At 41.1% G+C, this 14443-nt stretch overlaps 4 protein-coding genes and 1 pseudogene across 4 annotated transcripts in view; 1 reads left to right on the top strand and 4 right to left on the bottom strand.

Moving 5' to 3' along the window:
• Window positions 1-14443, bottom strand: part of lpar1 (lysophosphatidic acid receptor 1) — an 82189-nt gene that overhangs the window by 64409 nt on the left and 3337 nt on the right. The window lies entirely within an intron of this gene.
• LOC130186903 (heat shock protein 30-like) lies at window positions 875-2818 on the bottom strand (annotated as a pseudogene).
• LOC130186901 (heat shock protein 30-like) lies at window positions 2902-4010 on the bottom strand. The gene has a single exon (XM_056404230.1). It carries the CDS (start codon window positions 3638-3640, stop codon window positions 3005-3007), a length of 636 nt encoding a protein of 211 aa, XP_056260205.1. The 5' UTR covers window positions 3641-4010; the 3' UTR covers window positions 2902-3004.
• Window positions 4880-5605, bottom strand: LOC130186900 (heat shock protein 30-like). The gene has a single exon (XM_056404229.1). It carries the CDS (start codon window positions 5603-5605, stop codon window positions 4937-4939), a length of 669 nt encoding a protein of 222 aa, XP_056260204.1. The 3' UTR covers window positions 4880-4936.
• On the top strand, window positions 6681-14357 carry stbd1 (starch binding domain 1). The gene is made up of 3 exons (XM_056404227.1): window positions 6681-6997; window positions 8522-8943; window positions 9873-14357. The coding sequence occupies exons 1-3, from the start codon at window positions 6709-6711 to the stop codon at window positions 13020-13022; spliced, it is 3861 nt and encodes a 1286-aa protein (XP_056260202.1). The 5' UTR covers window positions 6681-6708; the 3' UTR covers window positions 13023-14357.

Genomic DNA, 14443 nt, shown 5'->3' with positions numbered 1-14443 from the left:
CTATTCTTGGGAAAGAAAAGCCCTGACAGCCAGACGGGAGCCAGGGAGAGACCAAGCACCAGTGGTAATAGCTGAGATTAACTTGTAAACAACATAGGGGAAAGAAAATGGGTGGGTAAAGTCATTAATGCTGCTTCAATGCACAATCTTAGGCTAATATTGTTTCTCTTCCTTTTTTTTTTTTTTCTTTTAAAACATGGTGATGATTGTGACTGGCTTCCCAGGAAAACTGACTTGTATTTCAATATTCTATTCAACCAAGTCACACCTGCCACCCAGATGATAAGATTTTCCGTGATGCCACAAAAGACATCACTATCATTGTGACTGTTTGTGTTAGTAACTGTTCATCTTTAAGAGCATGTTTTTTCAACTTCTTAACTCACGAACACTTTCCCCATATCACCAACATCATCACAAATCCTGATTAAGTCTTACTTGTATTTACAGTGTCACAAAAACAGGAAATATATTCAAAAATACATGCGACTGGCATGATTTTTTTAAAGATCCTATCGTCAGTGAAAATTGGAGAAAAAATTTGTGGTCTCACTCGTCATTAAAACTGAGCAAAACTTCCTTTACTCCCCACACTTTCAAACTCAAGTAGATGGGGGGGGGGTGCTCATTCATCACGGCTATGCTAAATGCTAAAAGTGACATCTAGTGGATGTGCAGTGGTTACTGCACTCTTTGCTCGGTCTTCTCAATGTTCTTGGGTTTTGTTTTTTTTGTTTTTTTCTGAGGGAAAACGTCAAGATAATAAAATGTCACTTTTACTTTCATTTTTACTTTGACTTGAAAACAATTCATCTCAAAAACAATTCTCATCATTATTGCAGGATGGCGGGAAAAAGATGATTTAATCTTATTGTGATGATGTTCTTGATGCAGAGGCTCTAATGTTGAGCTGACCAGTAAGGTCTTCTGCTTATTTAAAATAATAATGGAAATGCTGTAGCATTTCATACATTTATTGATTAGAGTTAATTATTACTATACAAATGTACATATCATTATCATTTATCACTTGTATAAAAAACATTTCCTGTACATTGGCACAACAACACTAATCAGTCCATGTGTTCAGGTTTGTCCTGTGTGCTGTTGTCTGTCTCTGTGTGTGAACACACACTCTGCTGTGTTTTGTCCTCCAGGCTCCTCTTGATAGTCAGCTCTCTCTCAGCCTCCTCAGCACATGGAGCTCTGGCTGCCTGGATGCGGAGCTTCCCGTCTGGAGCCAGGCAGCAGGTGACGGCTTCAGGGTTCAGTTCTTCAGGCAGATCAAACTCCTGTCTGAACTCCTGGAGTCTGTAAGAGTAGGAGCCCTTCCCGTCCTCCTGCTTCTTCTCTGTCTTCCCACTGACTCTCAGCTTCCTGCCCACCTGCCTGACAGACAGCTCCTCTGGGGAAAAGCCTTGAGTGTCCAGAGTCAGGTTAAAGTGCTCTCCCTCTTTCTCCAGCTGGTAGGAGACTGGCTGCACGGCCACACTGCTTTGGAAAGGCTTCGTCTCCTCCAGGATGTTGTGTTGAAGTTTTTCCATCAGCTCCAGACTGCTGCACAGCTCCTGTAGGTTTCTCTGCAGTCGATCCTGCTGGTAGAGCAGAGGTGTGACCTCTGGCCACAGATGCGTACAGGCCAGTAGAAGCTGAATGGACTGAGGGCAGACTGGAATCCATGAGAGCACAGCATCTTCAGAGTGTGTTTAGAGTCGAGTCCTCTTGTTGTGAGATGAAACACTGTTACAGTGTCTGTTGTCTTCTGTGTTGCTTGTGTCTTTTCTGTCTCAGCAGTGGGACTGTCCCAGCTTTTATATTCTAACTGGAGGAGCTCCAGAGTCTTCAGGATCTTTCCTGTCGTTACCACAGCTCTCCACTGGGAGGAGCTGTTACTCAGGTCTGCTGATATGACAAGCTAATATTACTGTCTGAGTCAACAAGTGCTCATCAACATAGGTCTGAGGTGAGAGTATCTTTGACAGTCATAATCTATTTCAGAAAACAGTGAACTACAACAAAACTATGTCTGTGATGATCACAGACATTATGATCGATCATGTAAAAGCTCCAGCCAACAAATGACAGGTCATATACTTAAATTAAAGGTGTGGTGTATCCCAGTTGTAACACTCTTCGGATTTAAGTGCCACCCCACCAATGTTACACAAGAGGTTTAGTTTCCTCCTCACACGGAGAAAAACTCAGTCTGTGGAAACAGTTGCATGATGTCGTCTGTGGCTCTGCAGCGAGCTTGAAAAAAAACAACACTGAAGATGTCATCAGGGTCGACATATTCTCAAACTCAGATTATCTCAGACTCTGATGTTTTTTTTTTTTTTTTTGGATAACATGTTTCTCAGTCCCAGGCTTCATGAAAGTGCAATACTAAATCACTGGAGTGTCCCTTTAATGAACCTGTTTGATCAGTGAATCGGAACCAATAGATTCTTATTGGTCTTCACTCTTTAATGGTCATAAACTATAAACAGTCTTTTCTATCATTCATTTATATGTCAAATGAACAAGGTTTTTATTCCACACTTGACCAACCATAGCTTCACTACCAAGACAAACTTTGTTTATGAATTTGATTATTTATCACTTGACAACAACATGAATATGTCTGTGATGATAACAGACAATATGATGAACCTGTAAAAATCCCAACGTATGAACGCCACCTTGTAGATAATTAGAGTAAATGCATAGCAGATCCAAGTTGTAGCATTATAATGAAGTTGTAAATGAAAGCTTGATGAACCTGTTTGATTGATGAATTTAAGTCTCCATTCTTTAAGTGTCAAACACAGTAAAGTGTCCACTCTAGCATTTCAAGTTCTACTTTTTTGATCTTCAAAGCTACATTTATAAACCAAGAAAATAAAGAGCAAAATGAAAACCTATGGTTTTAACATTTATTTATCATACCCAGTTCTTACATATATGAATGCACATATAAATATCTACAAAAATCATTTATTACAACTTTTCACAGCAACACTGATCAGTCCATGTGTTCAGGTTTGTCCTGTGTGCTGTTGTGTGTCTCTGTGCTGCTGTCCTCTGTGTGTGAACACACACTCTGCTGTGTTTTGTCCTCCAGGCTCCTCTTGATAGTCAGCTCACTCTCAGCCTCCTCAGCACATGGAGCTCTGGCTGCCTGGACGCGGAGCTTCCCGTCTGGAGCCAGGCAGCAGGTGACGGCTTCAGGGTTCAGTTCTTCAGGCAGATCAAACTCCTGTCTGAACTCCTGGAGTCTGTAAGAGTAGGAGCCCTTCCCGTCCTCCTGCTTCTTCTCTGTCTTCCCACTGACTCTCAGCTTCCTGCCCACCTGCCTGACAGACAGCTCCTCTGGGGAAAAGCCTTGAGTGTCCAGAGTCAGGTTAAAGTGCTCTCCCTCTTTCTCCAGCTGGTAGGAGACTGGCTGCACGGCCACATTGCTTTGGAAAGGCTTCGTCTCCTCCAGGATGTTGTGTTGAAGTTTTTCCATCAGCTCCAGACTGCTGCACAGCTCCTGTAGGTTTCTCTGCAGTCGATCCTGCTGGTAGAGCAGAGGTCTGACCTCTGGCCACAGAATGCGTACAGGCCAGTAGAAGCTGAATGGACTGAGGGCAGACTGGAATCCATGAGAGCACAGCATCTTCAGAGTGTGTTTAGAGTCGAGTCCTCTTGTTGTGAGATGAAACACTGTTACAGTGTCTGTTGTCTTCTGTGTTGCTTGTGTCTTTTCTGTCTCAGCAGTGGGACTGTCCCAGCTTTTATATTCTAACTGGAGGAGCTCCAGAGTCTTCAGGATCTTTCCTGTCGTTACCACAGCTCTCCACTGGGAGGAGCTGTTACTCAGGTCTGCTGATATGACAAGCTAATATTACTGTCTGAGTCAACAAGTGCTCATCAACATAGGTCTGAGGTGAGAGTATCTTTGACAGTCATAATCTATTTCAGAAAACAGTGAACTACAACAAAACTATGTCTGTGATGATCACAGACATTATGATCGATCATGTAAAAGCTCCAGTCAACAAATGACAGGTCATTTACTTAAATTAAAGGTGTGGTGTATCCCAGTTGTAACACTCTTCGGATTTAAGTGCCATCCCACCAATGTTACACAAGAGGTTTAGTTTCCTCCTCACACGGAGAAAAACTCAGTCTGTGGAAACAGTTGCATGATGTCGTCTGTGGCTCTGCAGCGAGCTTGAAAAAAACAACACTGAAGATGTCATCAGGGTCGACATATTCTCAAACTCAGATTATCTCAGACTCTGATGTTTTTTTTTTTTTTTTTGGATAACATGTTTCTCAGTCCCAGGCTTCATGAAAGTGCAATACTAAATCACTGGAGTGTCCCTTTAATGAACCTGTTTGATCAGTGAATCGGAACCAATAGATTCTTATTGGTCTTCACTCTTTAATGGTCATAAACTATAAACAGTCTTTTCTATCATTCATTTATATGTCAAATGAACAAGGTTTTTATTCCACACTTGACCAACCATAGCTTCACTACCAAGACAAACTTTGTTTATGAATTTGATTATTTATCACTTGACAACAACATGAATATGTCTGTGATGATAACAGACAATATGATGAACCTGTAAAAATCCCAACGTATGAACGCCACCTTGTAGGTAATTAGAGTAAATGCATAGCAGATCCAAGTTGTAGCATTATAATGAAGTTGTAAATGAAAGCTTGATGAACCTGTTTGATTGATGAATTTAAGTCTCCATTCTTTAAGTGTCAAACACAGTAAAGTGTCCACTCTAGCATTTCAAGTTCTACTTTTTTGATCTTCAAAGCTACATTTATAAACCAAGAAAATAAAGAGCAAAATGAAAATATATGGTTTTAACATTTATTTATCATACCCAGTTCTTACATATAAATATCTACAAATATCATTTATTACAGATTTTCACAACAACACTGATCAGTCCATGTGTTCAGGTTTGTCCTGTGTGCTGTTGTCTGTCTCTGTGTGTGAACACACACTCTGCTGTGTTTTGTCCTCCAGGCTCCTCTTGATAGTCAGCTCTCTCTCAGCCTCCTCAGCACATGGAGCTCTGGCTGCCTGGATGCGGAGCTTCCCGTCTGGAGCCAGGCAGCAGGTGACGGCTTCAGGGTTCAGTTCTTCAGGCAGATCAAACTCCTGTCTGAACTCCTGGAGTCTGTAAGAGTAGGAGCCCTTCCCGTCCTCCTGCTTCTTCTCTGTCTTCCCACTGACTCTCAGCTTCCTGCCCACCTGCCTGACAGACAGCTCCTCTGGGGAAAAGCCTTGAGTGTCCAGAGTCAGGTTAAAGTGCTCTCCCTCTTTCTCCAGCTGGTAGGAGACTGGCTGCACGGCCACACTGCTTTGGAAAGGCTTCGTCTCCTCCAGGATGTTGTGTTGAAGTTTGTCCATCAGCTCCAACCTGCTGCACAGCTCCTGTAGGTTTCTCTGCAGTCGATCCTGCTGGTAGAGCAGAGGTGTGACCTCTGGCCACAGACTGCGTACAGTCCAGTAGAAGCTGAATGGACTGAGGGCAGACTGGAATCCATGAGAGCACAGCATCTTCAGAGTGTGTTTAGAGTTGAGTGCTCTTGATGTGAGATGAAACATTGTTACAGTGTCTGTTGTCTTCTGTGTTGCTTGTGTTGTTTCTGTCTCAGCAGTGGGACTGTCCCAGCTTTTATATTCTAACTGGAGGAGCTCCAGAGTCTTCAGGAACTTTCCTGTTGTTACCACAGCTCTCCACTGGGAGGAGCTGTTACTCAGGTCTGCTGATGTTGCTGGCTCACTCTGGTGTGTTCATGAAATTTCTCATGATGACAGAACTCAAATTGGAGGATAGTGCAGTTTTCTGAATTTGCAAGTTCTCCTAGGTAATGTTTTGTTCAATCCAAGAAGATTTCTCTCACCAGTAGCCTAGATGTATGTCCTGTTTTTGTCAATAATCCTATTATATAACATAGATCAATATTCTTGTCCTGACTACTTTGATTAGTGGAATTTATTGAACCAAAGTTATTTAGTCATTCATTTAACAATAGCCCACTGAAAGCAAATGGAGAATTCATGATATGTTATCTTTATTTGGAATCTGTCTATTATCCATTCACTTTAATGTATTATAATTCACTATAACTGCAGTCAATATGGGGAAAAAATAAAATATATGAGCAGGCTAACCACGTCAGGTTTACTAACCACCATACCCCTGGATTTGTTCTATTATTTCACCAAAATCTTAAATAACCTTTTCTGCTCATGTAGGAACACAAACAACCACCATGGGTGGAAATGAACACTGTTGATGGGACAAATCCTCTCAAGGTGGGGGCAGAATCTTATCAGATTGGGTTCATTGGTTTCACGTGGACCTAAATCCAATCAGTCGGATGTGACACATCGATACCCGAGCTATTACTAATAGCTGCATCGTGCACGTCGGCGTGAAGCAAGCTGCAAAAACAATCTCCTTTCCCTTTTTTATGAATGAAGGCTGAGTTCCCGTGATCCAGTCAGCCAATTGGCAGCTCGCACCTGCAGCCGTTTGCAGCTCTGCAGCAACAAGAGGTCACTACACTTGAAAACGTGGAGGAGAGCGGGGAGTCCACAGCAGCGGCAGCCTGCTGCAGATTCAGTCCGATCACGTCAGGCCTTCATGCGCACGTACATACAGACATTATAGAGGGGCTTTGTTATTTAATCAACAGATTGCAATGTCGCCGAAAGACGGCAACACCGTGGCTCTGGAGAGACGCATGGATCTGGCCTCGCTCTTCTGCATGATCGGACGGCACGGTCCCGCCGTGGCTCTGGCTGTAATAGCGATGGTATCCGTGCTAGCGGGTTTCATCATCTACCGGTCCGTGAGGGGGAAGCGGAGGAAGGCCACGGCCACGGCCGCAGCCGCCGACGGCGACAGCAAGAGCCCGGGAGACGCATCGGTGATCCGGCCGGGACTAGAGCCGAGTCCGGAGGAATCGCACAGCTGCGTGGAGTCAACAGGTAAGAGATCCAGATAACGCTCCCACAGGGAGGGAGGCTGCTGCGGGTTACAGGTGTGGGAATCCACAAGTCAGTATATTAACCTATAGCTAAGTAATAATGATTCTGTTTAAGACAGAAGCTGGAGTCTAATATTAAAACCGAGCTAAGTGCTGAGGAATATCTTATATAAGCCCTGTAGGAAATACAATACCACACAGACAACATATAGCCCTTTAACAGGGCACTCAAAATATTATTAATTTGTAGGCTGGTTACAGTGATACCGTAGAAGACAAAAATAGATGATCATAACGTGCTATAAAGCCATTATTAACGCTGAGCAATTTGTAATAAGATGACCTCATTCTGATCCAAACACATTTAAGCGGATAGAAATTCATCCACTAATGTTGGTTACTGTTTGTCAGTGATGGGGTGTAACTTTGATTTAAATTTGACCTTACTTGAGTGTTTCCATACTCTACTCCACTACATCTAAGAAGGAATAAATGTTTGGCTACTGCTTACCTCGACATTTATGTGACGGAGTTATTAGTTTCTTTCCAGAGTAAGACTTTATGAACTAAACATAAAATCATAAAATATGATGTTGTAAATTAAACTACCTTACAGAATATACTAGTAATAGTTCAAATTGGATCAAACTGTCCAACTATAACAGTAAAAACGCTGCTCACATATAATAATCTAGAAATATACGTATAGGCTATAATTACATAACACCCACAGAGGCCGTTCACCTGTATAGTATGTACTTTTACATTTGACACTCACAGTTTGTTAATAATACAAAAATGGATAGAACAATATTGAATGCAGGGCTTTCACTTATAAGTGAAAGTCTCATCTATTTCTAATCAAAAGGCTACTAGTTGTGGAGTATTGCAGACCCAAGTCCACATTTGATTTTTTTTTTCATTAAAATTAATCAAGCAAAGTAGATATCCTACATTTAGAAAGATAAATCAAATAAAAACAAAATGTTTCATTAACATGGAATTTCCCCTTAAATATATTTTGTTATGTGGCATGTGGTAAAATTGACATGGTTTGGATTCAGATATAGACAGTGAGATAACATTGACATATAAGGGTATACTAGAGAGATTGTGGCCAGGTTAAATAAGGCCTTAAATGGACAAAACCAAGAAATCAATCTTGATTGTATTGATTACTTTTCCTGTGATCAGATCTTTTTCTGTTGTGTCATTTAACAAAAGATATAAAAGGTGGATAAGACAAAGTTTTACCTGCTTTTTATTTCTCTCCTTTGTAAACCAATGAAGATACTCAACATAATTTAGAATTTTAATTAAATGTCTGTTGGTTAGTTAACACTAAATAAAAACAAATAAAACCTAGAAATTCATCAAAAAAGAAAGTATATTAGTTGATAATATTAGTGTAAAGTATATTACTTTTTTTTAAAATTATTAATAAGTTCTTATTAAGTTTTATACTCCTGTGAATTAATTACATAAAAATGCAAAATTAAAGTTAAAACCATTTATTCTTTTACAGATGTGAGTGATGAAGGTTCATCAGACATGAAGGAGGACACTGATTCATTTCAAAGTGATCTACAAATCAGGCATCGCCGTGCCGCTGCTGCTGCCCCTGCCCCTGCCCCTACTGCTGAGATACCTCCACCATACTCTCCTCCTCAGAGTGACATCCAAATACCAAACAACAAGCACACCACTTCAGATGGCACAGAGGAAATGACAGTTGTGCAGGACTCTGACAAAGTGGCAGAGGCCAGTCCCGACCTGCAACGTGATACTTACACAGTGGCTGAAATGGAGGTGGAGGGTGCTGGTGATTGCCAGCAGGATGCAACAGATGACACTGTTAAGGATGTAATAGAAGAGGTCCGTGGTAATGATAGCTGCTGGAAGGAGCCTGAGCTGATTAATGATGAGAGCCACGAGGAGGAGGATGAAGTAAGCAGCCATTTTATTGCAAGATATTGAGAAATTAAAGTCACAGCTGGTCAGTTTGATTAATAGCTGAAAGGACATTTTAGGAAGTTATATATTGGCATGGATAAATGCAGTAATATTGCTCAATTGATTGGTTGTACTAGAGTGTGACTGGGCATACCATAATCAATGCTTTTATATTAATAATCAATCAAATAGCCATGTGCAATGGCATATGCAGCAAATAGCAGATTGGACAAAGTTAGCAATTAGCCAGTGAACAAAGTGGAACATCTGGCAGTTAAAGAGTCAGATATTTTGGATGTGCAAATAAGCAACAGTTCGCGAACATATTAGCCTTAACTACCTTTTGTGAGGTGATGATATCTAAGGGTATGTACTGTGTCAGCCTGATGGGACGTTCTTCTGCCCCCAAGTGGCCAAAAATCTATAAATGCAGCGTTAATGGAATAGGTCAGTATATTGGGCACTTATTTACTTTCTTACCAAGAGTTAAATGAGAGGATTAAATTTATATATACACAACAAGGAGATGGTTAGATTAGCATAGCACAGAGACTTCCAAAGCTCACTAATTACCATGTTATATATTGTTTCCCGTAGCAGTTTTCTCCTGCGTTATGCTAATATAGCAGAGGCTGGCTGTAGATTCATATTTAGCAGACAGATGTCAGCATAGTAACAATCTTTTCATCTAATACTCACTTGGTTTTTCCAATTTCACTGAAGTATTTCTATATGGATTTGGAGCACCAACCCAGTGGGAATATTTCTCTCACCTACATATCCATTTCTATTAGACCTCATTCTTTCTGGGGTTTCAGACTAGCACAGGCTGGGAGATCAATCACAGGCACTTTGGCTAGTATAATATCTATGCGTACTTTATATTAATATATGATATTCACTTTCTTTTCATGTCTTTTCAGGTGTTTAAAGCAGAAGATCAGGAAGAAGAGAATGTGAACATAGACAAGGATGTTTCAGATGGGAAAACCAGACAAGAGGAGGAAAACTTTCAGTGTGCTTCAAACAATCAAGTGTACTTCGACCAGGCCCCTCCTATGAGTGAAAATGTTGATGATGACAGACTACAAGATAACGAAACCACACCGGAGACACACAGTGTGGAGTCTAACTTGAAAGAGCCTCTTGTTCATATCGAAGATGTACCCAGCACTTGTGTCTGTTATAGCAAAGATGAGGAAGTTGAGGAAGAGGATCACCATCCAGATAGTACTGATTACAGTAATTATTCCAGCAATCGTTTCTCTCCAGAAGAGGAAGATAAAAAGGAGGGTGAGAAGGCAGAAGGAGAGTGTGTAGTCCAACAGCTAATTCCTCAACAAGTAGAAAACCTGCCATCTTCACAGCAGGACCAGTGTGATGACGTGACAGACAAGGTGACGCCGCCAATTCGGGATAGTGATTGGGATGATGATGGTGGTCTGGCCGGTGAAGTGACTGAGGAAGATATAGCTGAAGACCATGTTCTTACAGCTGCCAAATTTGACGTCCACCCACCTCAGTCTGATGAGCAACAACCACAGATTGAACAGACGACAGACGAAAATGATCGTACAAGCAATCAAGAGGAAGGTGTTCTTCCCACTGTGGCTGATCAAGAAAACAATGAAACTGGTGAATTTGTTGAAATTGCCCCGCCTTTGGATAAAGACGCAGATCTCACTATTCTTGGCTCTGACTTGCCATCTATCGAGAAAGCAATTCAGTGCGAAAACAATGAAACTGGTGAATTTGTTGTGTTGGCTGAAGAAAGTACTGACCTAAATAACGAAGCCTTTGACAAATCCAGTGTTGCTGCTGGTCCTGATACTATTGAAAATCTAACTGCTTCTGTAAAAGGTGAAGAAATGTCTTGTCCTCATTTGCCATCCATCTACAAAGATGAAAAAAGTGACCATGTGGAAATGGTTGAAACTTTTGACGAGACAATGGTTAGTTCTGCTACCGATGCAGCCGTTTGTGATGTTAGTATTACTACACCTGCTGTGTCTGAAGAAATATATCATCCTGACATGCTGTCTTTCTCCCAAGACCAACAAAGCGTCCAAGCACAAAATAATGAAGATTTTTCTGAATTTACCATCAGTGTTGCTCCCGAATTCGATGTCCACCCACCACAGTCCGACGAGCAACAACGTCAGATTGAACAAACAGATGAAAATGGTCTTACATGCAATCAAGAGAAAGGTGCTCTTCCCGCTGTTTCTGATCAAGAGAGAGAGAAAAAGCTGACTAGTGAAGCCACGGTTCCCAGTGGTGAAGAATGTGACAGTTCAAGTGTGGTACAAAGCCCTGCTCTGCATTGTCTGAACCAACCTGTAAAGGTTGATAACTGTGATGATGATGTGTCTAGAGTCAACACTGATGCAAAAGCTCAAATCTCAGGCATTGTGGATTTCCCTGATCTGCCACTGGATTGTCAACAACCACAAAGTGAAGCGAAAGATGAAGAAATCGCCCCACCTTTGGATAACGACACAGATCTCACTATTCTTGACTCTGACTTGCCATCTCTCGAGAAAGATGTTCTGTGTGAAAACAATGAAACCGGTGAATTTGTTGTGTTGGCTGAAGAAAGTATTGACCTCCAAATGATAAATAATGAAGCCTTTGAAAAATCCAGTGCTGCTGCTGGTCCTGATACTATTGAAAATCTAACTGCTTCCGTAAAAGATGAAGAAATGTCTTGTTCTCATTTGCCTTCCATCTGCAAAGATGTTTGTGATAATATTACCATTACTACACCTGGAATGTCTGAAGAAACATCTCGTCCTGACATGCTGTCTTTCTCCCAAGACCAACAAAGCGTCCAAACACAAAATAATGATTTTTCTGAATTTACCATTGGTGCTGCTCCTGTCACGACAGATGACCTTAACCCTCCCATGTGTCACATTCCCTTGCCGTCTTTCGTGCAAAGTGAGTTGAGGGATAATGACAAGGACAGCATGTCATCTCCCGGTGTTGGAGAAGAGAGCGGGATTTCAAGCATGGCGGTCAGCCCTGATTTGCATGCTGCTGGTAATGAGTTTGACTTGACCATTGAAAAAATGATGCTTCCGGTAATGGATTGTGATACACAGTTTGAAGAAAGGACGGAGGCTCAAGAAAGTGTTTTTGCTGCTGGTGTAGTTATACCTGTCATTAATGAGGATACATCAGGTATGGTGTTTGGGCCTTACCCATCACGTCTCTCCCAGCAACCCCACAGTGAGCACACCGACGACGCTAAGTATGAGTCATACGCAACCAATGAGGACATGTTTGGCCATGAGATTGAGGACAGTTACCACAGAGCAATGGAGCAGTTCGTGGTGCAGATTGCAGCAAGCACAGTGATCTTAACTGATGACCCGAAAGAGCAAACGGACGTGAAAGCTGTTGTTGAGGTTGTAGAGATTAAGGAGAAGAAGGAAGGAGGAAGTGTTGCAAAGAAAGTGAAAACTGACGCAGAGAAGCAAAAAGAAGAGGAATATGAAAAGACTAACATCAGTATCATGGAGGCAACTATGGACAATAACGAATGGATCACAGATAGTAACAACCAAGTCCTTCCCTGGATGAACATTTCTGTCCCACCTTTTGCCCAAGACCACACAACAACCGAGCAGCTTCCCACTGAAGATCTCACAGATGCTACTTGTACAGACACAGATACCCCGCCTTCCACTGAAGTCAGACAAACCAGCACTCTCTCCCTCGTTGACGAAAACACTGAACATAACAAAAAGGTTGTGGCTGTCCAGCCCATGCCTCAGAACGTCAATGTGACCTTCCGCATCCACTATGTCACCCACTCGCCATACCAGACGGTGGCTGTCACAGGAAACCAGCAGGAGCTGGGAAACTGGAAGGAATTTGTCCCACTAGAGAGGGCCAAGGATGGGCACTGGGCCACGGTGGTCAGACTGCCCACAGAGAGCCATGTGGAGTGGAAGTTTGTGGTGGTGGACAAGGGAGAGGTGTGTCGCTGGGAGGAGTGTGGCAACCGACTCCTTGATACAGGCTACGGAGATGACTTGATTGTGCACAAATGGTGGGGATTCTTGTAGGGGGAGTTTGAGAGGAAAGGGCGGGCAGAGGTGAGAGGAATTACATGACATGAGAGTGACATGTATAGTAAGCTTTGGTACTGAATACTGGACCAGATAGAATTCTAATTTATATGTACATCCCATCACAAGACCCAAATGAATATAGTAAATGAATTAAATCTAAAAGTAAATTAGGTGTTAAATATGATACAGTGAAATATAATGGAATAAAAATGTCAGATCTAGGTTAAAACTGGGTTCAATCTGGTTGAAAAGGGAAACGTTTTTTAGTATTACAACTGATAATTAACCAACAACAATTTAGATAATTGATATATCATTATGTTAGTTTTCAGCCTCTGCAATGTGAGCATTGTTTGCTTTTCTCCGTTTTATATTATTGTGAATTTGATACCTTTGGGTTCTGAGTGTTGGTCGCACAAAACAAACAATCCAAAGATGTCACTTTGGACTCTGAGAACTTGACGTACAACCCAACCCTACAATGTTTAAATGTGTACATAGGTAATTTTACACTGAAAGAGTCAGAAAAACTTCAATTCTAACCATGTACAGCCCAGTTTTGTTTACCTGCAAATTTCCATGATTACTCCAATAATCTAATGGGACTTTTCCAAAAGGATTGCCTTCTAATAGCCAATGATTAAGTGGATTTTTCAGTGAAAATATTGCCATCAAAAGACAGAAGCATTACATTAAATGTCTTCTATTTTTTTGTGGCAATATCTTTAATTATGCAAATTGCACCTCTTTAAATGTGGGTGATTTAATGCAAGTGTTAATTTGTAAATGGAAACTTTATTGTACTGTCTATATGCTGCTTGAATACTTCCCAACAATCATTAATAATAATAAATGCACATAGTTCACTTTTACTACAGCAATAATCAAAGCAATAATTGTTCTGTATACTGTATGGCTGGTGTTATATCAGGTATTCTAACGTGTTTACCACTAAACTGTGATATAGTTGTAACTTCGATGCTGCTTTTATCTCGTGGGACTCCGTGCATGCAAGATTGTCCCATTGTTGTTCTATGAATGTGCCTTTTAAACATGACTTTTTCTATTAATGTGTTGTAATGCATCAAAAGGTGTGTCTTTGCAGGCCACTATTTTCTTTGTTTCACTACAACCTTAACTGAATCAATTACAGAACATTGAGTATTTCTCAAATTTATGCTGTCAAATTTCCTTTCACGTGATCAGTGTAGATTATTGTCTCTATATCACAGATTATATCTTAATATGCAATATTCTGAAGATGATATTCTTGAATGTTATTAAGATGGAGTTGGTTACCAAATAAACAAATCTTCTAATTCACTGAAATACCTGACGTTTGGAGGTCATTATTTTGTTCCGTTTTTTTTTTTTTTTGTAGTTGCTCAATCAATTTAACAACTTTTTTTTACTGC

Source organism: Seriola aureovittata, chromosome 18, assembly GCF_021018895.1.
Source record: "Seriola aureovittata isolate HTS-2021-v1 ecotype China chromosome 18, ASM2101889v1, whole genome shotgun sequence".
Classification (NCBI taxonomy): domain Eukaryota; kingdom Metazoa; phylum Chordata; class Actinopteri; order Carangiformes; family Carangidae; genus Seriola; species Seriola aureovittata.
Note: the sequence above shows the minus strand (reverse complement) of the source record. Positions and strands in the feature narration are given on the sequence as shown.

What these genes read in the sequence shown, in the direction of transcription:
- LOC130186901 (XM_056404230.1), bottom strand. Translation starts at nt 3,640, where the DNA reads ATGCTGTGCTCTCATGGATTCCAGTCTGCCCTCAGTCCATTCAGCTTC.
- LOC130186900 (XM_056404229.1), bottom strand. Translation starts at nt 5,605, where the DNA reads ATGTTTCATCTCACATCAAGAGCACTCAACTCTAAACACACTCTGAAG.
- stbd1 (XM_056404227.1), top strand. Translation starts at nt 6,709, where the DNA reads ATGTCGCCGAAAGACGGCAACACCGTGGCTCTGGAGAGACGCATGGAT. An exon ending in CAGCTGCGTGGAGTCAACAG is followed by an intron (nt 6,998 to 8,521) that starts GTAAGAGATCCA and finishes ATTCTTTTACAG; the next exon opens with ATGTGAGTGATGAAGGTTCA. An exon ending in GCCACGAGGAGGAGGATGAA is followed by an intron (nt 8,944 to 9,872) that starts GTAAGCAGCCAT and finishes ATGTCTTTTCAG; the next exon opens with GTGTTTAAAGCAGAAGATCA.